General features: G+C 47.3%; 1 protein-coding gene across 1 annotated transcript; it reads left to right on the forward strand.

Moving 5' to 3' along the window:
* Positions 1–783: 783 nt before the first annotated feature.
* On the forward strand, positions 784–24,144 carry LOC138674824 (olfactory receptor 5B21-like). The gene is made up of 2 exons (XM_069762640.1): positions 784–964; positions 23,198–24,144. Exons 1-2 carry the CDS (start codon positions 784–786, stop codon positions 24,142–24,144), a joined length of 1,128 nt encoding a protein of 375 aa, XP_069618741.1.
* Positions 24,145–24,349: the final 205 nt, after the last annotated feature.

Here is a 24,349-nt window from a genome sequence, read left to right on the forward strand (position 1 = left end):
AGGGAGGAGGAGGTAGGAGACCCTCGGAGCAATACAATCACATCACATTGCTCCGAGGGTCTCAGGGAAGCACACAGGGAGCCCCTTCCTGCTCGATGCTTCCCTATGCCGCGGGAATGCTGCGATCAACTTTGCGCTCCTGGCACATGGTGCCGGATGTTAGTTGCGATAGTGTCACACTTGCGTCCAGACTGGTTGGCGCGTGCATGCGGGGGTGTGGCCCCACTGTGCCACAGATCATACTACCCTGGAAGGGGTGTAACTAAGTAGCTTCCTTGGTATTCGCTGGAGCCTCTGATGGTGAGGTCAGACTTGTGCAACAGGAAGCTACTAGGAACAACTCCAGGGTGGTGTCTGGCTGTGACTGCTGATCCCACTGGGAAAAGGAACATAGAAAGGCAAGCGGGCACGGTTGGCACTCTGGCAGACAGGCGGGCTTGACTGAGACACAGGCAGGCGGATGCGTACAACAGAGTCACTAGCAGGCAGGCGGGCATGGCTGGCTCTCTGGTTGGCAGGCAGATACGGCTGGCTCTAGCAGGACTGGTGGACAAGGCTAGTACACTGGAAGAACCGGTAGGGACCTGTCTGCAGGCAGGTATGTTAAACAGGTAAGAACCTGTTCAGACTGGAGGACTTATGATTAGGTAGAGAAAGACCGCAAGAGCGGATGCAAAGCGGAAGCACAGGAGCTAGAGCCAAGAATAGAATTGCAGGAGGCGGAGACAAGTGTGGAAACGCAGGAGGCAGATCCAAGGGCAGGAGGCGGAGCCAAGTGCGGACATGCAGGAGGTGGAGCCAAGAGCAGGAGGTGGAGCAAAGAGCCGAAAAGCGGGAAGCGGAGCCAAGTGCAGAGATGCAGGAGGCAGAGCAAGGAAGAACCGCAAGAATCGGAGCAAAGCAGAACCGAAAGGAGCAGAGCCACAGAGCAAAGCCACAGATGCAGAGCTGAGAGAAAAGCAAAGTCAGAGTGCAGAGCTGAGTGCAAAACCACAGAGTGCAGAGCAAGGTCACAGAGAGCAGAGCCAAAAGCAGATCAAAGAAAGACACAGAGTGCAGAGCTGAAAGCAGAGCAAAGCCACAAATTGCAGAACTAGGAGCAAAGCAAGTTCTCAGAGAGCAGAGCCAAAGGCAGAGCAAAGCAAGGCACAAAATGCAGAGCAGAGCAAAGCTAGATACAGAGTGCAGAGCAGAGCAAAGCAAGACCCAGTGTACGCATAGCAGAGAAAGCAAACCAAGACAGGGATATAAATGAACACAGGAGCAGGACTAGACTAAGACAGAGTCAGGAATGAGAGAAGGCACAGAGACACGGACACAAGCCAGGGTACAATGCCCAACTGGGTGGCTACACAAGTACACAAGCCAGGGTACTATGCCCCACTGGGTGGCTAACACAGGACAAAGACCAGGGTACAATGCCACCCTGGGTGGCTGACACAAGAGTCAGAGAGACAGGGCCTGGCACCTCAGCAGCAAGAACTGACTGAGGGAGTAAGTTGCAGAGGCCCCCACCAATGGGTGGGGATCTCCTAAATACAGACAGCATCATGGAAATTGGCTGGAGACAGCTTAGCAAGGTGCACACAGACTCAATAAGACACAGGAGTTGCCATCGTTGCCCCCCTATGCTCACAGACAGAGCATGCACAGAGCAAACAGCAGACATGAGGCGCACAGCATGGAGCTGGCAGCAGAGAGAAGTCACAATAAGGCCCAGATAAGTGAGTTTGAGTGTAATGCAGGTGGGGGATGGAAGGCCATGCAGTGTTACCAGTAGGGTTGTTACAGTACCCCCCCTTTACGGCCCCTCTTCTTCAAGCTCGCCAGGATAATTTGCATAAGAAGAATAGGTCCACACACATTCCAGGCCAACATGCCATCTTCAGGGTAGAAAAAAGCAGGAGGGTCACCAGGAATCTCAGAAAACAAAGTCTCTTGGTGCTCAACAGGGTTAGCTTCCACAATGAGCTGGACCACCTCCTCCAGGTACATAGGTAACAGGGACTTGAATGCTGCTGTCTTAACATCTTCACCAGCCGGACACATGGAAACTGGAAACATTCTCATAGGGTTCAAATTTTGCCTGACAGGTAGCAGAGAAGTTCTTGGATACTGAACACAGGAAAAGTCATTATAGATGAGTGTGGAGAACAACAAAAAAAGGAAGAGAATATACAGCTTCACCAAATCCGTAAAAACGAGTTTTCTTTATTCACAAACTTTAAAGGGAACCTGTCACCCCGGAAATCGCGGGTGAGGTAAGCCCACCGGCATCAGGGGCTTATCTACAGCATTCTGTAATGCTGTAGATAAGCCCCCAATGTTACCTGAAAGAGGAGAAAAAGACGTTATATTATACTCACCCAGGGGCGGTCCCGCTGCTGGTCAGGTCGGATGGGCGTCTCCGGTCCGCTACGGCGCCTCCCATCTTCATTACAAGACGTCCTCTTCTGATCTTCAGCCACGGCTCCGGCGCAGGCGTACTTTGCTCTGCCCTCTTGAGGGCAGAGGATAGTACTGCAGTGCGCAGGCGCTGGAAAGGTCAGAGGCCCGACGCCTGCGCACTGCAGTACTTTGTCTGCCTCAACAGGGCAGAGCAAAGTACGCCTGCGCCGGAGCCGTGGCTGAAGATCAGAAGAGGACGTCTTGTAATGAAGATGGGAGGCGCAGCAGCGGACCGGAGACGCCCATCCGACCTGACCAGCAGCGGGAACGCCCCTGGGTGAGTATAATATAACGTCTTTTTCTCCTCTTTCAGGTAACATCGGGGGCTTATCTACAGCATTACAGAATGCTGTAGATAAGCCCCTGATGCCGGTGGGCTTACCTCACCCACGATTTTCGGGGTGACAGGTTCCCTTTAAGCATAGAGGATACAGATTTCAGCACGAACCATATGGGTAAGAATCTCAATGCGTTTCTGGAGACTATGCTCCCTTAATCATGACATTCCAAAAGACCCATGTATCCCACTTAAATAGCCCTAAACCGGAAAACACACCGGTGGGGTAAATGATTGACATAAGCAATTTGTAAAGTGGGCGGAAGATAAACAGATATAAAAGTTCCATAACACCGTAATCTATTTGAACAACATGCATATACAACAAAGCCAAAATATTGCCAATGATTATACAGATTAAAAAGATTTATACAATGAAAAATATATAAAAGATAAATTATACGTAGATAAAAATTATTATTATGAATTGAACAATTATGTATACAGTTATTAATAACTAAATATTATGAACATTGAACATTACAGCAACAAATATGAAATAAAAAAATTAATTACAAAAAAAAGAAAAAGACCTAGTACCAAAGACAAAAGCAAAATATTAATGAATAATTAGAATCGCAGGCAAAAAACACAAGTGTGCTTGTGGCACGAAAATGACAAGTACTTGTATGTTTTGCCATAAACCAAGCTTATTAGTGAAGTTTATTTATTAACAGAAAAGGAAAAAGAACTACCGACTATTTTAAGAAACAACACCTCCTCCGGGTCAGAGAAATATTACGGTGAACAAACTTCTGTTTTGAAATCTTCACCAACCGGCCACAAGGACGCTGAAGGTATCCACATAGGAACCATCTTCTGCCCATTATCCAGAAGAAATTGTCCAAACGGCGGGGATGTTCCTTAGAATGGATTACAGGTATAGTCGTTGGAGATGTGTGGAGAGATCGTCACCGTTTCCCCATCTTCAGTGATGTCAGCACACATTGCCTCGACGACTAACCGCTAACTGGTATAGTCGCTGGAGATGTGTGGAGACATCATCACAGCTTCCCCATCTTCGGTGACATTAGCACGCCTTGACTCGATGACTAGCAGACCGGCTGAAGAAGAAGATGACACTCCTAACTGTCTTTGACGCATGGGAACCAGACACTTTTCAAGACTGGGTAGATTCAAACGAAGCACTTTACTGGAACTTTTGACCAGAGCAGATGGTAGAGTCCGTAGCTCAGAATGACCCATGAGCATAACAGACAGCATATGGAAAACAAACTTCTTCATGTATAAGGCTCCAACTTGGAGCTGTAGTTGTCCTTGCAGGATTAGACTGCTCTTTAGCAGGGCTCGGCCATTATCAGACAACGCCCACACCAGGTTCTGGAGCAGTAGAATGGAGACCATACACCGACTCCGAATGACAGTGGCTTAAACACACCAAAGCTCCAAGAAGGCAGAGAAACAGTCATTAAGTTAGATGGAGAGGAAGTACTCTCGCCAGGGACAGCCTCTCCTACTGACCCAGGGTTTTGGAGTACAGTCTTCACAGGGCAGAGACCATCTGAATGTTCTTTACAACCACAGGGATACCATATTTCAATTTCAGCACCAGATTCAGGCTGCAGATTTGCCAGCCCCCTTTTATTAGACCTCTTGGATCTTGCTTGGGTGGCTGCATCGGCAGCTTGTGGAACAGGAGAGTCTTGGACGGTCATGGATGGAAACGATGGTTTACTCACAGGTTTATTTCATCTGGACCGTCTATGTGAGCTTGGAGGGGAAGACTACTCAGGAGATGCAGTACTAGGCTTATCGAAAACTTTACAGAAGGTCACCAGGAAGGCCAGAAAATTCGAGATGATGGGGTCCTGTTGTGAATTCTGTGGCCAAGCTCCCTCCTGTGGTCGTGAGTGGTACTGCGGCTGGTTCTGTCTATAAGCTTCCTTTGGTGGATGAGAGTGGTACTGCGGCTTCTGAGTTTCCTTCCTCAGGTGATGAGGTTAAGTCGTTAGGTGCTGCTCTATTTAACTCCACCTGGTGCTTTGATCCTGGCCTCCAGTCAATGTTCTAGTATTGGTCTTACTTCCTCCTGGATCGTTCCTGTGGCCTCTCTATCCTGCATAAGCTAAGTTCTGCTTGTGTTATTTTTGTTTGCTATATTTTCTGTCCAGCTTGCTATATTGGTTTTTCTTGCTTGCTGGAAGCTCTGAGACGCAGAGGGAGCACCTCCGTACCGTTAGTTGGTGCGGAGGGACTTTTTGCCCCTCTGCGTGGTTGTTTGTAGGTTTTTGTGTTGACCGCAAAGCTATCTTTCCTATTATTATTATTATTATTATACATTTTTATAGCGCCATTTATTCCATGGCGCTTTACATGTGAATACGGGGCAAATATAGACAAATACATTAAACATGAGCAGATAACAAGGCACACGAGTACATAAGGAGGGAGGACCCTGCCCGCGAGGGCTCACAGTCTGCAGGGGGTGGGTGAGGATACACTAGGAGAGGGAAGAGCTGGCTGTACGGCTGTTCAGTAGGTTGAGGATCACTGCAGGCTGTAGGCTTGTTGGAAGAGATGAGTCTTCAGGTTCTTTTTGAAGGTTTCTATGGTAGGCGCAAGTCTGATGTGTTGGGGTAGAGAGTTCCAGAGTATGGGGGAAGCACGGGAGAAGTCTTGGATGCGGTTATGGGAAGAAGAGATGAGAGGGGAGTAGAGAAGGAGGTCTTGGGAGGATCGGAGGTCGCGTGTAGGTAGGTACCGGGAGACCATGTCACAGATGTATGGAGGAGACAGGTTGTGGATGGCTTTGTATGTCAGTGTGAGGGGTTTGAACTGGAGTCTCTGGGCGATAGGAAGCCAGTGAAGGGCTTGACACAGGGGAGAGGCTGGGGAATAGCGGGGGGACAGGTGGATTAGTCGGGCAGCAGAGTGTAGGATGGATTGGAGTGGTGCCAGAGTGCTAGAGGGGAGTCCAGAGAGTAGGAGGTTGCAGTAGTCGAGGTGGGAGATGATAAGGGCATGCACTAGCGTTTTTGCAGTGTTGCGGTCAAGGAAAGCACGGATCCGGGAAATATTTTTGAGTTTGAGACGACAGGAGGAGGCAAGGGCTTGGATATGTGGCTTGAAAGAGAGGGCAGAGTCGAGGATCACCCCGAGGCACCGGGCGTGTGGGACTGGGGATAGTGAGCAGCCATTGACATTGATGGATAGGTCTGGTGGAGGGGTAGAGTGAGATGGGGGAAAGATGATGAATTCTGTTTTGTCCATGTTCAGTTGTAGAAAGCGAGCAGAAAAGAAGGCTGAAATGGCAGACAGACAGTGCGGGATTTTGGTAAGCAAGGAGGAGAGGTCAGGTCCGGAGAGGTAGATCTGCGTGTCGTCAGCATAGAGATGGTACTGCATACCGTGGGATTCTATGAGCTGTTCCAGGCCGAAAGTGTAGATGGAGAAGAGTAGGGGTCCTAGAACAGAGCCTTGAGGAACACCGACTGACAAGGGGCGAAGTGAGGAGGTGGTGTGGGGGAGGGAGACACTGAATGTTCGGTCTGTCAGATATGACGAGATCCAGGAAAGGGCCAAGTCTGTGATGCCAAGGGATGAGAGGATTTGTAGCAAAAGGGAGTGGTCTACAGTGTCAAAGGCAGAAGACAAGTCCAGGAGAAGGAGGACAGAGTAGTGTCGCTTGCTCCTGGCAGTTAGTAGGTCATTGGTGACTTTAGTTAGGGCAGTTTCAGTTGAGTGATGGGAACGGAAGCCTGATTGTAACCGATCAAAGAGGGAGCAGGAGGAGAAGTGGGAGGACAGTTCAAGATGGACGTGTTGCTCCAGCAATTTGGAGGCATAAGGGAGAAGAGATATCGGGCGATAGCTAGACACAGAGGATGGGTCGAGGGAGGGCTTTTTGAGGATGGGTGTGATCTTGGCATGCTTGAAGGATGAGGGAAAGACACCTGTTGTGAGTGAGAGGTTGAAGAGGTGTGTTAGGGTTGGGATGAAGACCGTGGAAAGGTTAGGGATGAGGTGGGATGGGAGCGGGTCAAGCGTGCAGGTGGTGAGGTGTGATCTTGACAGGAGGGTGGAGAGCTGATCTTCTGTCATGGTGGAGAAGCTGGTTTTGGAGGAGCAGGGTTGAGCAGCTAAGAGGGGCAGTGGGCGCTGTGGGCCAAAGCTTTCTCTGATCGTATCGATCTTCTGTTTAAAGAAAGAGGCGAAGTCATCAGCAGAAATGAGGGGGGAGGGAGGAGGTGCGGGGGGACGGAGTAGAGAATTGAAAGTGTTGAAAAGCTGTTTAGGGTTGTGGGACAGGGAGGATATGAGGGATGAGAAGTAAGTTTGTTTTGCGGCAGTGAGCGCAGACTTGAAGCTGGCGAGGGACTGCTTGTATGCAGTGAAGTGGTCGGCAGAGTGGGATCGCTTCCATCTCCGCTCAGCAATCCTGGAAGCCCGTCTCAATTCTTTGGTCAGGCTGGTCAGCCAGGGCTGCCTGTTAATTGCACGAGTTTTACTATGCATGAGTGGGGTGGCCGAATCGAGTGTTGTTGTTATTGTGGTGTTATAAAAAGTGGCAGCAGCATCTGTGTCATGAAGGGAGGCTATGTCTGTGAGAGGGAGAAGGGACTCATTCAGTAAGTCGGGCCTCACTTTGCTAAATCTATTTCATCTCTGTGTTTGTATTTCATCTTAACTCTCAGTCATTATATGTGGGGGGCTGCCTTTTCCTTTGGGGAATTTCTCTGAGGCAAGGTAGGCTTATTTTTCTATCTTCAGGGCTAGTTAGTTTCTCAGGCTGTGCCGAGTTGCATAGGGAGCGTTAGGCACAATCCACGGCTACCTCTAGTGTGGTGTGTTAGGATTAGGGATTGCGGTCAGCAGAGTTTCCACGTCTCAGAGCTCGTCCTATGTTTTTGGTAAATGTCAGGTCACCTTGTGTGCTCTGAACTTCAAGGTCCATTGTGGTTCTGAATTACCTGTTCATAACAGTACTGGAGGCCCAAAGTACTAATGCTTCTCAATAGAGGGAAAAGAATAGTTCTGAGACCATTTTTTTTTCTTTGCACTGTGTTCTGTCTTTCTTTTCCCCTATACATCAGGGTGGTTCAGAACACAGGTGTGGACATGGACATTCAGGGTCTGTCCTCTTTGATGGATAATCTCACTATAAGAGTACAGAACATTCAAGATTTAGTGGTTCAGAATCCTATGTTAGAACCTAAAATTCCTATTCCTGAGTTATTTTCTGGAGATAGAGCTAAGTTTTTGAATTTTAAAAATAATTGTAAACTGTTTCTGGCTTTGAAACCCCGCTCCTCTGGTGGCCCAGTTCAACAAGTTAAAATCATTATTTCTTTATTACGTGGCGACCCACGTATCCACGAGTATCTGTTTATACCAAGGAAGGTGACGGGCACAAGGGGGCATTCTTTGCGTCTGGAGGAGAGAAGGTTTTTCCACCAACATAGAAGAGGATTCTTTACTGTTAGGGCAGTGAGAATCTGGAATTGCTTGCCTGAGGAGGTGGTGATGGCGAACTCAGTCGAGGGGTTCAAGAGAGGCCTGGATGTCTTCCTGGAGCAGAACAATATTGTATCATACAATTATTAGGTTCTGTAGAAGGACGTAGATCTGGGGATTTATTATGATGGAATATAGGCTGAACTGGATGGACAAATGTCTTTTTTCAGCCTTACTAACTATGTTACTATGTTACTATGTATGACCCTCAAGACTGGGCATTTTCCCTTGCGCCAGGAGATCCTGCATTATGTAATATTGATGCGTTTTTTCTGGCGCTCGGATTGCTGTACGACGAACCTAATTCAGTGGATCAGGCAGAGAAAAATTTGCTGGCTCTGTGTCAGGGTCAGGATGAGATAGAGATTTATTGTCAGAAGTTTAGAAAGTGGTCCGTGCTCACTCAATGGAATGAATGTGCGCTGGCAGCTATTTTCAGAAAGGGTCTCTCTGAAGCCCTTAAGGATGTCATGGTGGGATTTCATATGCCTGCTGGTCTGAATGAGTCTATGTCTTTGGCCATTCAGATCGGTCGACGCTTGCGCGAGCGTAAATCTGTGCACCATTTGGCGGTATTATCTGAGCATAAACCTGAGCCTATGCAGTGCGATAGGACTTTGACCAGAGCTGAAAGGCAAGAACACAGACGTCAGAATGGGCTGTGTTTCTACTGTGGTGATTCCACTCATGCTATCTCTGATTGTCCTAAGCGCACTAAGCGGTTCGCTAGGTCTGCCACCAATGGTACGGTACAGTCAAAATTTCTTTTGTCCGTTACTTTGATCTGCTCTTTGTCTTCCTATTCTGTAATGGCATTTGTGGATTCAGGCGCTGCCCTGAATTTGATGGACTTGGAGTTTGCTAGGCGCTGTGGGTTTGTCTTGGAGCCCTTGCAGTGTCCTGTACCATTGAGAGGAATTGATGCTACGCCTTTGGCCAAGAATAAGCCTCAGTATTGGACCCAGCTGACCATTTGCATGGCTCCTGCGCACCAGGAGGATATTCGCTTTCTGGTGTTGCATAATCTGCATGATGTGGTCGTGTTGGGGTTGCCATGGCTACAAGTCCATAACCCAGTATTAGATTGGAAATCAATGTCTTTGTCCAGCTGGGGTTGTCAGGGGGTACATGGTGATGTTCCATTTCTGTCTATCTCATCATCCACCCCTTCTGAGGTCCCAGAGTTCTTGTCTGATTACCGGGATGTATTCGATGAGCCCAAGTCCAATGCCCTACCTCCGCATAGGGATTGTGATTGTGCTATCGATTTGATTCCTGGTAGTAAGTTTCCTAAGGGTCGACTGTTTAATTAATCTGTACCTGAGCACGCCGCTATGCGGAGTTACGTGAAGGAGTCTTTGGAGAAGGGTCATATTCGCCCATCATCGTCGCCATTGGGAGCGGGTTTCTTTTTTGTGGCCAAGAAGGATGGTTCGCTGAGACCTTGTATTGATTACCGCCTTCTAAATAAAATTACGGTCAAATTTCAGTACCCCTTGCCGCTGCTGTCTGATTTGTTTGCTCGGATTAAGGGGGCTAGTTGGTTCACCAAGATAGATCTTCGTGGTGCGTATAATCTTGTGCGTATCAAATGGGGCGATGAATGGAAAACTGCATTTAATACGCCCGAAGGCCATTTTGAGTACCTGGTTATGCCATTCGGACTTTCTAATGCTCCATCAATGTTTCAGTCCTTCATGCATGACATCTTCCGAGAGTACCTGGATAAATTCCTGATTGTATACTTGGATGATATTTTGGTCTTCTCGGATGATTGGGAGTCTCATGTGAAGCAGGTCAGAATGGTGTTCCAGGTCCTGCGTGCTAATTCTTTGTTTGTGAAGGGGTCAAAGTGTCTCTTTGGTGTTCAGAAGATTTCATTTTTGGGGTTCATTTTTTCTCCTTCTACTATCGAGATGGACCCTGTTAAAGTTCAGGCCATTTATGATTGGACTCAGCCAACATCTCTGAAGAGTCTGCAGAAGTTCCTGGGCTTTGCTAATTTTTATCGTCACTTCATCGCTAATTTTTCTAGCATTGCTAAACCGTTGACTGATTTAAACAAGAAGGGTGCTGATGTGGTCAATTGGTCTTCTGCTGCTGTGGAAGCTTTTCAGGAGTTGAAGCGTCGTTTTTCTTCTGCCCCTGTGTTGTGCCAACCAGATGTTTCGCTTCCGTTCCAGGTCGAGGTTGATGCTTCCGAAATTGGAGCAGGGGCTGTTTAGTCGCAGAGAAGTTCTGATTGCTCGGTGATGAAACCATGCGCCTACTTTTCCAGGAAATTTTTGCCTGCTGAGCGAAATTATGATGTTGGCAATCGAGAGTTGCTAGCCATGAAGTGGGCATTCGAGGAGTGGCGTCATTGGCTTGAAAGAGCTAAGCATCGCGTGGTGGTCTTGACTGATCACAAAAACTTGACTTATCTCGAGTCTGCCAAACGGTTGAATCCTAGACAGGCTCGTTGGTTGTTGTTTTTCTCCCGTTTTGACTTTGTGGTTTCGTACCTTCCGGGCTCTAAAAATGTGACGGCGGATGCCCTGTCTAGGAGTTTTGTGCCCGATTCTCCGGGTTTGTCTGAGCCGGCGGGTATTCTCAAAGAGGGGGTAATTTTGTCTGCCATCTCCCCTGATTTGCGGCGGGTGCTGCAAAAATTTCAGGCTAATAAACCTGACCGTTGCCCAGCGGAGAAACTGTTTGTCCCTGATAGGTGGACGAATAAAGTCATCTCTGAGGTTCATTGTTCGGTGTTGGCTGGTCATCCTGGAATCTTTGGTACCAGAGATTTGGTGGCTAGATCCTTTTGGTGGCCGTCTCTGTCGCGGGATGTGCGTTCTTTTGTGCAGTCCTGTGGGATTTGTGCTCGGGCTAAGCCCTGCTGTTCTCGTGCCAGTGGGTTGCTTTTGCCCTTGCCGGTCCCGAAGAGGCCTTGGACGCATATCTCTATGGATTTTATTTCGGATCTCCCCGTCTCTCAAAGAATGTCGGTCATTTGGGTGGTTTGTGATCGCTTCTCTAAGATGGTCCATTTGGTGCCCTTGTCTAAATTGCCTTCCTCCTCTGATTTGGTGCCATTGTTTTTTCAGCATGTGGTTCGTTTACACGGCATTCCAGAGAACATCGTTTCTGACAGAGGTTCCAAGTTTGTTTCGAGGTTTTGGCGAGCCTTTTGTGGTAGGATGGGCATTGATTTGTCTTTTTCTTCGGCTTTCCATCCTCAGACAAATGGCCAAACTGAACGAACCAATCAGACCTTGGAAACATATCTGAGATGTTTTGTTTCTGCTGATCAGGATGATTGGGTGTCCTTTTTGCCTTTGGCTGAGTTCGCCCTTAATAATCGGGCCAGCTCGGTGTTAGGAGTCGAGTTTCCTCTGCTGCACAGGGGGAATCTCGATCCGTCTCCGCTGCGGTCTCCCATTCTCCTCCAGCCGCAGTGGAGCCTGCTCAGCAGGGACGTCGATCCCAGCGTCTCGCTCAGTCTGACTCTGTGAGAAGAGTTACTGCTGCTTCTCCAGCTTCCGCCTGTAAAGCCTATACTGGTCAGCAGCGAGTGGACTTCTCTGGGACTAAGTCCTTGTCTGCGCACACTGAGCATGCCCAGGGCAAGATCTCCCGTTGGAGATCGAGGGTCATGTGCTCAGACTCTGCAGCGCATTCTATTGGTCCTCTTGGCAGGTCTTGGAAGGGCAAAGTTTCTGTGGCCGCTTCATGTCCTGCAACTATATAAACTGCGCATTACCGCACGGCCATGCGCTAGTGTTCAATTTAATACGTGTGTTTGTTGTGAGTGCAAGTCGTTCTTTAAATACCCCTACCCTATTGTATGATTGTTCGCGTATGGAGTATGGCTGCTATCTAGCGCCCGACTTATCACTCAACGTGTCACACACGTGTCAGCGTCTACTGCTGTGACCGCCAGTGCGGCGCCACGCGCCAGTGTGCGCTTCCTGACCCACGTCTGGGTGCTTAGTGGTGCCTGCCAGCACGGCACAGTTCGCACTTCAGTGCCTTAATTATATAATTCCTTTCACACCCAGTAGCAGTGTAGTGCCAGCAAGGGTCTAATCGGACTACAATCCCTGTTGGGGTTTAGTTCGCTGACCACTTGCTCGCGCTCTATGTGCGGTACCGCGGTCCTGTGACGCAACAGGATCGCTTTCTTCACGCTGGGTGAGGTTTAACCCACGCGTGTATACTTTTGAATACCGCCATATTGTCTGTCATTTCCTAGCAGCAGGTTTCACCTGCACGGTGGACCCCGGACTGCGAACGCATCTATATCATATCTCTTGGTGCGTTCCGCCAGTCCTAACATTACACTAGCGCCAGGGTCTGGCTAGTGATGACAGACAAACAGCAATCTCTGCGGCATATCCAGCAGCTGGAGGGTAGGTTGGCGGCTCTTGAGAGCGCAACCTCAGCTGTGGATGTTACCGCAGTTGCTGTACAGGCTACCAGCGTGGCTACAGCTACTATGTCCATTGCCACCCCTGTTCCGACATTATCTCGCCTCCCGCTGCCAGAAAAATTTTCTGGTGATAGCAAGTTTTGTAGGGGATTTGTGAGTCAGTGCTCTATTCACCTCGAGCTCCTGGCTACACGTTTTCCCACAGAGCGGGCTATGGTGGGATTTGTTCTGTCTCTATTGTCGGACAGGGCGTTGGAATGGGCTACGCCGCTGTGGGAGCGTGGCGATCATGTGGTGCAGAGTGCTCCGCTGTTTCTGAGCGCTCTGAAACAGGTCTTTTTAGGACCTCAAGTCACCCATGATACTGCACTCCAATTGCTGGCATTAACTCAGGGTGAGTCCTTGGTCAGTCATTTTGCCGTCCAATTCCGCACCTTAGCATCTGAGCTGGATTGGTCGGATAAAGCTCTTATCCCCATATTTTGGAGGGGCTTGGCTGACCACGTAAAGGACGCTCTGGCCACTAGGGAGATTCCTGCCACACTGGAGGAGTTAATAACTGTCTCCACTCGAATTGACCTCCGTTTTAACGAGCGGAGGTTAGAGCGAGCCCAGTGTAGGCAGAGGTTTCGGCTGGCTCCTACTTTCGCCAAACCTCTGGAATTTCCGGTCCTGGTTCCTGAGTCACATGAGGCCAGGGAAGTGTCACAAGCAGGATCTAAGTCCCGGACCGCTTGTGCACTCAGGGTCTGTCATGTTTGCCAGCAGTCAGGACATCTAGCCACCAGATGTCCTCAGCGGTCGAGGAAACGTCAGCGTCTAGTGGTAGTAGGTGGAGGTACACTAGACACGGCGACGTTTGCCTCTAAGTTGTCCTTTAAGGGGACAATTACTATTGGCTCATTCTCCCACTCGGTAGAGCTCTGCGTGGATTCTGGGGTGGAGGGCAATTATATGTCTTCTGCCTTTGCCCAACGTCACGCAATACCCCTGGTTATGCTTGCTCAACCAGTAACGGTGCGAGTGGTGAATGGGTCGACATTGCCCTCACAGATAACACACCAGACCATCCCTTTTACTCTGTCCATGTCGCCATCTCATCAGGAGATAATTTCTCTGCTCGTCATTCCGGAAGGAATTGATGAGGTCCTGTTGGGAATACCTTGGCTACGGTACCACTCTCCTCATATCGAGTGGTCCTCAGGCAGAATTCTGGGTTGGGGTGAATCTTGTGGGGGTAGGTGTCAGAGGGAGTGCGTTCAGGTTGCTACTACTGAGGTACCCGCAGATCTATCCTCTCTCCCCAAGCAGTATTGGTCTTATGCAGACGTGTTCTCCAAAAAGGCGGCGGAGGTCCTTCCGCCTCATCGCCCCTATGACTGTCCTATTGATCTCTTGCCTGGTGCTGAGCCTCCCCGGGGTCGAGTTTATCCGCTATCTCTCCCGGAGACGGAGGCAATGTCACAGTACATCCAGGAAAATCTGGCAAGAGGATTCATTAGGAAGTCAGTGTCACCTGCAGGGGCAGGGTTCTTCTTCGTGCAGACGAAGAATGGGGAATTGCGCCCATGCATAGACTACAGGGGCCTTAAAGCCATCACCGTTAAGAATAAGTATCCTTTGCCCTTGATATCTGAGTTATTCGATAGACTTCGGGGAGCAAGGGTATTTACTAAATTAGATTTGCGGGGTGCTTACAACCTGATTCGCATCTGTGAGGGGGACAAATGGAAGACGGCCTTTAACACCAGGGATGGGCACTATGAATATCTGGTGATGCCCTTCGGGCTCTGTAATGCCCCAGCCGTTTTCCAAGACTTTGTGAACGATATCTTCCGGGATATGCTTTCCATTTCGGTCGTAGTCTATCTGGACGATATTCTTATCTACTCTCCAGATATTGACTCCCACCGGAGAGATGTTTGCAAAGTCTTCGACCTCCTACGGGCAAACTTCCTCTATGCCAAATTGGAGAAGTGTATGTTTGAGCAGGAGTTTTTACCTTTCCTGGGCTACATCATCTCGGCCCAGGGATTGGCTATGGATCCTGCCAAACTACAGGCAGTGATGGACTGGCAGGAACCCCATTCTCTGAAAGCGGTGCAGCGCTTTATGGGGTTCATAAATTACTATCGTCAGTTCATCCCCCACTTCTCAACCCTGGTAGCTCCCTTGGTATCCCTCACCAAGAAGGGAGTGAATCCTAAATCGTGGTCCGAAGAGGTCTCCAAGGCCTTCACTTCTATTAAGTCCCACTTTGCTAGCGCTCCCATCTTACATCGTCCCGATGTGGATAAGCCATTCCTAATGGAGGTGGATGCCTCTTCCGTTGGTGCAGGAGCAGTCCTCCATCAAAAGGATGCTCAAGGTCGGAAGCATCCATGCTTCTTCTTCTCAAAAACCTTCTCACCAGCGGAGAGAAATTACTCCATCGGGGATAGGGAGTTGCTGGCAATGAAGTTGGCCTTTTCGGAATGGAGACATCTCTTGGAGGGTGCTCGGTTCCCATTCCAAGTCTTCACGGACCACAAGAATTTGGTCTATTTACAGACAGCCCAGCGGCTGAATTCTCGTCAGGCCAGATGGTCCTTGTTTTTCTCCCGGTTCCACTTCACTCTACATTATCTCGCCGGGGAGAAGAACATTCGTGCTGACGCTCTCTCTCGCTCCCTGGTGTCAACTGTGGAGGAGGAGGACGAGTCTCGGCTCATTGTCCCTTCAGAGAGTCTGAGAACCGTAGCTCCGGTTTCGATTGAGTCTGTGCCTCCGGGCAAGACTTTTGTCCCCATCAATTTGCGTCCGGAGGTTCTCTCGTGGGCTCATTCGTCCAGAGTGGGTGGACACTTTGGGGCAAAGAGGACATCTGATTTGTTGGCGAGAATGTATTGGTGGCCACATATGGTTCGTGACGTTGGAGACTACGTTCGGGCATGTGTCTCTTGTGCCAAAAATAAGTCTCTCCGTCAACGGCCAGCTGGGTTGTTATACCCTCTGCCGGTGGCAGACAGGCCCTGGGAGATGGTCGGGATGGACTTTGTGGTGGGTTTGCCCAAGTCACGTGGCTGTACTGTCATTTGGGTTATCACCGACCATTTTTCTAAAATGGTGCATTTGGTGCCGCTTCCCCGGCTACCTTCTGCACGGGCCTTGGCAGCATTGTTTGTTAAACACATCTTCCGTCTTCACGGTATGCCAGACAAAATTGTTAGTGACCGAGGTCCCCAGTTTGCGTCTCGGTTCTGGAGAGAGCTTTGTCGTCTTCTCAGCATTGAGTTGAATCTCTCTTCCTCATATCATCCCGAGACGAATGGGTTGGTAGAGAGGGCCAACCAGACCTTGGTCACATATCTGCGACATATTGTCTCTGCTAAACAAGATGACTGGGCATCTTTGCTACCGTGGGCGGAGTTTGCTCTTAACAATGCTGTAGCTGACTCCACTGGACAGACCCCATTCCTCCTTAACTATGGTCAGCATCCGCGGGTACCTGTGCCCATGCCCGTGTCTTCCGCCGATTCCAGGGTGGCAGACTGGGCTGTGGAGGCACGGGACATTTGGGATCGCACTCAGGATGCCATTCGGGCTTCCAAGGAGAGAATGAGGTCCTCCGCCGATGTTCATCGGCGCACCGCTCCGACCTTTGCTCCTGGCGACTTGGTGTGACTCTCCGCCCGTAACATAAGGCTGCGAGTTGAGTCCACTAAGTTTGCGCCTCGCTACTTGGGTCCCTTCAAGGTTCTCGAACAGGTTAATCCTGTGGTCTACCGCCTGGCTCTTCCTCCACGCTTGGGTATCACCGACACCTTTCATGTGTCCCTCTTGTACATGTATACATGTCCCGTTTTTCCGAGTCATCTGCCGGGACATCGGGTTCGTCTACGGACGATTACGAGGTGAACGCTATTTTGGGGTGCAAGGTGGTACGCGGCAAAAAGTTCTATCTGGTGGATTGGAAGGGTTATGGTCCAGAGAACAGGTCATGGGAGCCTGCTGAAAACATTCGGGCCCCACAGCTCATTGCTGCCTTCGAACGTAGCGAGGCCCAAGGAGGGGGGGGCCCTAGGAGGAGGGATAATGTTAGGAGTCGAGTTTCCTCTGCTGCACAGGGGGAATCTCGATCCGTCTCCGCTGCGGTCTCCCATTCTCCTCCAGCCGCAGTGGAGCCTGCTCAGCAGGGACGTCGATCCCAGCGTCTCGCTCAGTCTGACTCTGTGAGAAGAGTTACTGCTGCTTCTCCAGCTTCTGCCTGTAAAGCCTATACTGGTCAGCAGCGAGTGGACTTCTCTGGGACTAAGTCCTTGTCTGCGCACACTGAGCATGCCCAGGGCAAGATCTCCCGTTGGAGATCGAGGGTCATGTGCTCAGACTCTGCAGCGCATTCTATTGGTCCTCTTGGCAGGTCTTGGAAGGGCAAAGTTTCTGTGGCCGCTTCATGTCCTGCAACTATATAAACTGCGCATGACCGCACGGCCATGCGCTAGTGTTCAATTTAATACGTGTGTTTGTTGTGAGTGCAAGTCGTTCTTTAAATACCCCTACCCTATTGTATGATTGTTCGCGTATGGAGTATGGCTGCTATCTAGCGCCCGACTTATCACTCAACGTGTCACACACGTGTCAGCGTCTACTGCTGTGACCGCCAGTGCGGTGCCACGCGCCAGTGTGCGCTTCCTGACCCACGTCTGGGTGCTTAGTGGTGCCTGCCAGCACGGCACAGTTCGCACTTTGGTGCCTTAATTATATAATTCCTTTCACACCCAGTAGTGGTGTAGTGCCAGCAAGGGTCTAATCGGACTACAATCCCTGTTGGGGTTTAGTTCGCTGACCACTTGCTCGCGCTCTATGTGCAGTACCGCGGTCCTGTGACGCAACAGGATCGCTTTCTTCACGCTGGGTGAGGTTTAACCCACGCGTGTATACTTTTGAATACCGCCATATTGTCTGTCATTTCCTAGCAGCAGGTTTCACCTGCACGGTGGACCCCGGACTGCGAACGCATCTATATCATCTCTCTTGGTGCGTTCCGCCAGTCTTAACACTTGGCTACTTTGGTTTCGTCGTTTTTCTGCAATTCTGGGTTCCACCCTCATTTCTCTTCAGGGCAGGTTGAGTCTTCGGACTGTCCTTGTGTGGATACTGTGGTGGATAGGTTGCAGCAGATTTGGACTCATGTAGTGGACAATCTGACTTTGTTCCAGGAGAAGGCTAAACGTTTCGCTAACCGCAGGCGCTGTGTGGGTCCCCGACTTCGTGTTGGGGATTTGGTTTGGTTGTCATCTCGTTATATTCCTATGAAGGTTTCCTCTCCTAAATATAAGCCTCGTTTCATTGGTCCATATAGGATTTCTGAGGTTCTTAATCCTGTGTCTTTTCGTTTGACTCTTCCGGCTTCTTTTTCCATCCATAACGTGTTCCATAGGTCATTGTTGCGGAGATACGTGGCACCTGTGGTTCCATCTATTGATCCTCCTGCTCCTATTTTGGTTGAAGGGGGATTGGAGTATATTGTGGAGAAGATTTTGGATTCTCGTGTTTCGAGACGGAAACTCCAGTATCTGGTTAAGTGGAAAGGTTATGGTCAGGAAGATAATTCCTGGGTCTTTTCCTCTGATGTCCATGCTGCCGATCTGGTTCGTGCCTTTCATGTGGCTCATCCTGGTCAGCCTGGGGGCTCTGGTGAGGGTTCGGTGACCCCTCCTCAAGGGGGGGGTACTGTTGTGAATTCTGTGGCCAAGCTCCCTCCTGTGGTCATGAGTGGTACTGCGGCTGGTTCTGTCTATAAGCTTCCTTTGGTGGATGAGAGTGGTACTGCGGCTTCTGAGTTTCCTTCCTCAGGTGATGAGGTTAAGTCGTTAGGTGCTGCTCTATTTAACTCCACCTGGTGCTTTGATCCTGGCCTCCAGTCAATGTTCTAGTATTGCTTTTGCTTCCTCCTGGATCGTTCCTGTGGCCTCTCTATCCTGCATAAGCTAAGTTCTGCTTGTGTTATTTTTGTTTGCTATATTTTCTGTCCAGCTTGCTATATTGGTTTTTCTTGCTTGCTGGAAGCTCTGAGACGCAGAGGGAGCACCTCCGTACCGTTAGTCGGTGCGGAGGGTCTTTTTGCCCCTCTGCGTGGTTGTTTGTAGGTTTTTGTGTTGACCGCAAAGCTATCTTTCTTAGCCTCGGTCTATTCAGTAAGTCGGGCCACACTTTGCTAAATCAATTTCATCTCTGTGTTTGTATTTCATCTTAACTCTCAGTCATTATATGTGGGGGGCTGCCTTTTCCTTTGGGGAATTTCTCTGAGGCAAGGTAGGCTTATTTTTCTATCTTCAGGGCTAGTTAGTTTCTCAGGCTGTGCCGAGTTGCATAGGGAGCGTTAGGCGCAATCCACGGCTACCTCTAGTGTGGTGTGTTAGGATTAGGGATTGCGGTCAGCAGAGGTTCCACGTCTCAGAGCTTGTCCTATGTTTTTGGTAAATGTCAGGTCACCTTGTGTGCTCTGAACTTCAAGGTCCATTGTGGTTCTGAATTACCTGTTCATAACAGGGTCCCCTGTTTCCCAGAGGGGGTCGAGCCACATCAAAGCATCTCCTCTTAGGTAGGTCATTAATTAAGAGTGTATGGATGACCCTGCTTCTAATTTTTGGAATGCTGTGCACTTAGTGCATAGCTTTAATGAGTCAAGGAGGACCATTACATAGGAATTTGAACAGAATGTGTATATATAATACGGGCTGTGTCTGTGTCTCTGAGTCCATGCTTTTTGGCACTTTTTCCTTCCTTCATAAATTACACCGACATTTCCAATTTTTTTAATAAAAATGTAAATTTTGGTTTATTTAAATGATTACTTTTTCAATAGTTTTTAAATTTAGTCATAAATACAAGTCATTATATAGTAAAACAGTTTTTTTTTAACTTTTGAATGTTTTGTTGTCAGTCCTTAAAGTGGAGTAAAAGTGTGAGATGAGTTTCCAAGTACTTTAGTGCTCGCTCATCCCTACCACTTAGTCAATAATTGTCTAACAAGTGATTGGTTAGGGGAACATTTGTGACCATTTCTTGAGCATTGAGGCCAGAACTACAGGTATCAAGCACAAACCGGTGAAGTTGTAGTAAATAGCAGAACAGGACCAGTAAAAGATACTCCTGGATGAGTATAATTTATTTTGATACTTTTTGGGGTGTTTTTAGCAAGACATTTTATCTACTAGACATTTATTTTATTGATAAACTGTTTTTATTACCTGTAGTTAATGAAAGTTTGTGCTTAAAGTCTTTGAAATCTTTGTCAAGAACCCAATATTTGGGCTCTGCATGGAATTATTCTTTGACCTTAACTAACACAAAGATCCATTGAGAGAAGTCTTTTCAGGTAATGTTAATAAATTAATTTAATATTTCCATTATTTATAATAAAGCACACAGGGCTGTGTTTGGGCCACAATAATCAGCACTGGGACCTCTGCACAGAATCATCCTCCTGGGGTAGATAAGATAATATAAAGGGCTCAGGATTTATATCTTTGTATATTTAAGTCAGACCATACAGATAACAGAGCACGCACGGGGTCTCCTTTTTCTCAGTCATTCCCTAGATCTTTCTAATATTGTCTCTAAATTCCAAGACTATTTATTTTCGAAAGCCTCAGAAAAAAAAAAATGTCAATTGATCATGAAATTGATTTTTATTGACTCTGATTTTTTGCGTCCTGAAAAACTCATTTAAAAAAATGAATTAAACTTGGCTGTAATGAAAGAACATTTGATCGTACATTGAACGTGTTCAAGTCTGTAGTTTACGATATAATTCAGGAGATAAATTAGAGAGTATAATAAGAAAGATTAAATGAAAAACACTCATGATTATAAAGGTAAGGTTGTGAATGTCATGTTTTATTACATCTGTCTTGAAAAGTCCCAGGTACTTATTGATGTTGCAGTTGGGCTCATATACATTGGCCAAACTATGTGCTAAGTAGTTTCTTTTTACTGTAGATTTTCCTATAGCAAATTTTGCATTTCCAATTTTTCAAAATTTAACCAATGTTCTATGGCAGTAATGCAGTTCCAATTTTCCAGATGTGCCATTCTAAACAATTCAGAGCCCTTTATATTTTCTTGAATTGTTAAGTTATCTGGCACCTATTCACACTAGTAGGCATGTGTTGGTTAGTTTTTTTCTGTTTCCAGCTAAGTCGATCAGTTGATCACTGATTAATAACTCTCATGGTAAAGAAACCTTGTCTTCTGAGGATAGTAAAGATTTTTTTTGTCCTACAAGTTGAGGATGGCTTTTTAGTTGGGTTTACATTGAAAGGCTTCTCACCAAGACTACGGTGAAACCTCTGATGAAGACCACCACTCACTGTCAAGCTAGACTACATTCCCAAATCCCAAAGAATAATAACCATAAAGTGTAAACAAAATAAAATAATACCCTCCTCTTTGCTCACCTGTCCTGTCACAGCAGGGTATTTTCTGGGCCTCTATTTCATCCAGCCTCTTCTATCGTCTGGTGCCTGACTTCATGATGTATGCCACTTCAGGCAATCACTGGTCCTCAGGCAAAGCACGTCGTGGCTTTCTAACGTCAAATGTCAATTAGGCACTAAAAGTCCCACAGCAGAATAAATAGGCAGAAGAGAACATTGCCCAAAGGAGAAAGAAAGAGACTGGACAGTGTAGAGGATTGAATGGTGGTCATTTTCAATGGCAGGACAAGTCAGTAGCAAGGTAAGTATATATTTGTTAATTCCTGACCTCCTGGGCAAGGCAGATTGCAAAAAAAAAAACAGATTCCAGAGAATCCAAATTATTTGAAAAATTCAAGGTAAACTCATCTGTAGTGGCTATCTTACAGGGAATCTGTCCTCTCCAGACAAAGATTTTGCCTGCATACAGTATATATTGATAGCATACAGTACAGACCAAAGTTTGGACACACCTTCTCATTTAAAGATTTTTCTGTATTTCCCTGACTATAAAAATTGTACATTCACACTGAAGGCATCAAAACTGTGAATTAACACATGTGGAAATATATACTTAACAAAAAGTGTGAAACAACTGAAATTATGTCTTGTATTCTAGGTTCTTCAAAGTAGCCACATTTTTTTCTTTGATGACTGCTTTGCACACTCTTGGCATTCTCTTGATGAGCTTCAAGAGGTAGTCACCGGGAATGGTCTTCCAACACTCTTGAAGGAGTTCCCAGAGATGCTTAGCACTTGTTGGCCCTTTTGCCTTCACTCTGCGGTCCAGCTCACCCCAAACCATCTCGATTGGGTTCAGGTCTGGTGACTGTGGAGGCCAGGTCATCTGGCGTAGCACCCCATCACTCTCCTTCTTGGTCAAATAGCCCTTACACAGCCTGGAGGTGTGTTTGGGGTCAATGTCCTATTGAAAAATAAATGATGGTCCAACTAAACGCAAACCAGATGGAATAGCATGCCGCTGCAAGATGCTGTGGTAGCCATGCTGGTTCAGTATGCCTTCAATTTTGAATAAATTCCCAACAGTGTCACCAGCAAAGCACCCCCACACCATCACACCTCCTCCGACATGCTTCACGGTGGCAACCAGGCATGTAGAGTCCATCTGTTCACCTTTTCTGCATCGCGCAAAGACACGGTGGTTGGAACAAAAGATCTCAAATTTGGACTCATCAGACCAAAGCACAGATTTCCACTGGTCTAATGTCCATTCCTTGTGTTCTTTAGCCCAAACAAGTCTCTTCTGCTTGTTGCCTGTCCTTAGCAGTGGTTTCCTATCAGCTATTTTACCATGAAGGCCTGCTGCACAAATTCTCCTCTAAACAGTTGTTGTAGAGATGTGTCTGCTGCTAGAAATCTGTGTGACATTGACCTGGTCTCTAATTTGAGCTGCTGTTAACCTGCGATTTCTGAGGCTGGGACTCAGATAAACTTATCCTCAGAAGCAGAGGTGACTCTTCGTCTTCCTTTCCTGCAGCGGTCCTCATGTGAGCCAGTTTCTTTGTAGCGCTTGATGGTTTTTGCCACTGCACTTGGGGACACTTTCAAAGTTTTCCCAATTTTTCGCACTGACTGACTTTAATTTCTTAAAGTAATGATAGCCACTCGTTTTTCTTTACTTAGCTGCTTTTTTCTTTGCATAATACAAATTCTAACAGTCTATTCAGTAGGACTATCAGCTGTGTATCCACCAGACTTCTGCACAACACAACTGATGGTCTCATCCCCATTTATAAGGCAATAAATCCCACTTAGTAAAGGGAACCTGTCACCTGAATTTGGCGGGACCGGTTTTCGGTCATATGGGCGGAGTTTTTGGGTGTTTGATTCACCCTTTCCTTACCCGCTGGCTGCATGCTGGCCGCAATATTGGATTGAAGTTCATTCTATGTCCTCCATAGTACATGCCTGTGCAAGGCAAGATTGCAAACCTGAAAATCTTATTTTGAATTTCAAGAAAAATGTTCAAGTTGTAGTATGGTTGTGCCTTATGATTAGGTTCTTGCCTCTAGTTATGTATTACCCTCTTTAATTTTAATGTCACCACAGATGTCTCTAATAGAACACAAGTGGCCGTGTTTGTATTGTCTGGACTGACTGATGATGACAAACTAAAAACTGTCCTCTTTATATTATTTGTTTTCATCTACCTTGTCACTATATTCTCAAACCTTGCCCTTGTGGCTATTTTTTACAACGCCTCTAACCTCCAGAATCCGATGTACTACTTTCTCAGTTACCTTTCATTGGTGGACATCTTCTATTCATCAACCATAACCCCTAAGATGCTTTCAGACCTTATATCTTTGAAGAAGACCATCTCTTTTGAAGGTTGTGCTCTCCAGTTCTTCTTCTTAGCCGGTTTGGCCACCATAGAAGCCTTTCTTCTCTCCACTTTGTCCTATGACCGCTATGTTGCCATCTGCCACCCTCTCCATTATGTCTCCATAATGACTAGGATGAAATGTCTATGTCTTGTTTTACTTTCCATCTCTTTTGGCTTCTTACAGTCCTGCATACAAACCAGCTGTGTTTTCAGTCTTCAGTTCTATGGGTCCTACCAAATTGACCACTTCTACTGTGATGCTCCTCTAATCCTCAGGTTGTCTTACTCAGAAACATCTACCTGTGACATAGTCACTTTCATTATAGTCAGTGCTTTGGGAATGGGTATATTGATGACTATTTTTCTGTCATACTACTTAGTCATTCGCTCAATTTTACGTATACCATCAGCAGAGGGCAAGAAGAAAGCCTTCAGCACTTGTTCATCACATCTCATATGTGTTGTGATGTACTTTGGAACCATATTTTTCACCTACCTGCATTCTCCTTCCAGTGTCTTATCCATACAAGACAAGGTTGCTTCTATTTTTTACACAGCAGTGATACCAATGCTGAACCCCTTTATATATAGTCTCAGGAACCAAGATGTGAAAAGGACCATCATATCATCAGTTCAGAAGCTGTTAGCAAAGTGTATAAAATGTTCTTAAAAAAGAAAATTAACTCGTATCAATGTGTAAGGAAGTTTGAAGTCTGTTTAGAAGTGATCACTGTGAAACCCAGAGCACAAGAAGTGCGATCGGCACGACAATGGCTCCAACTTTACATAGTAACATAGTAACATAATTAGTGAGGCCGGAAAAAGACATTTGTCCATCCAGTTCAGCCTATATTCCATCATAATAAATCCCCAGA

This window comes from Ranitomeya imitator, chromosome 4 (assembly GCF_032444005.1).
Source record: "Ranitomeya imitator isolate aRanImi1 chromosome 4, aRanImi1.pri, whole genome shotgun sequence".
NCBI lineage: Eukaryota > Metazoa > Chordata > Amphibia > Anura > Dendrobatidae > Ranitomeya > Ranitomeya imitator.

Coding starts and splice junctions, on each gene's coding strand:
- LOC138674824 (XM_069762640.1), top strand. CDS start 784: ATGCAGGAGGTGGAGCCAAGAGCAGGAGGTGGAGCAAAGAGCCGAAAA. Junction 965..23,197: donor AGAGCTGAGAGAAAAGCAAA/GTCAGAGTGCAG, acceptor ATGTCACCACAG/ATGTCTCTAATAGAACACAA.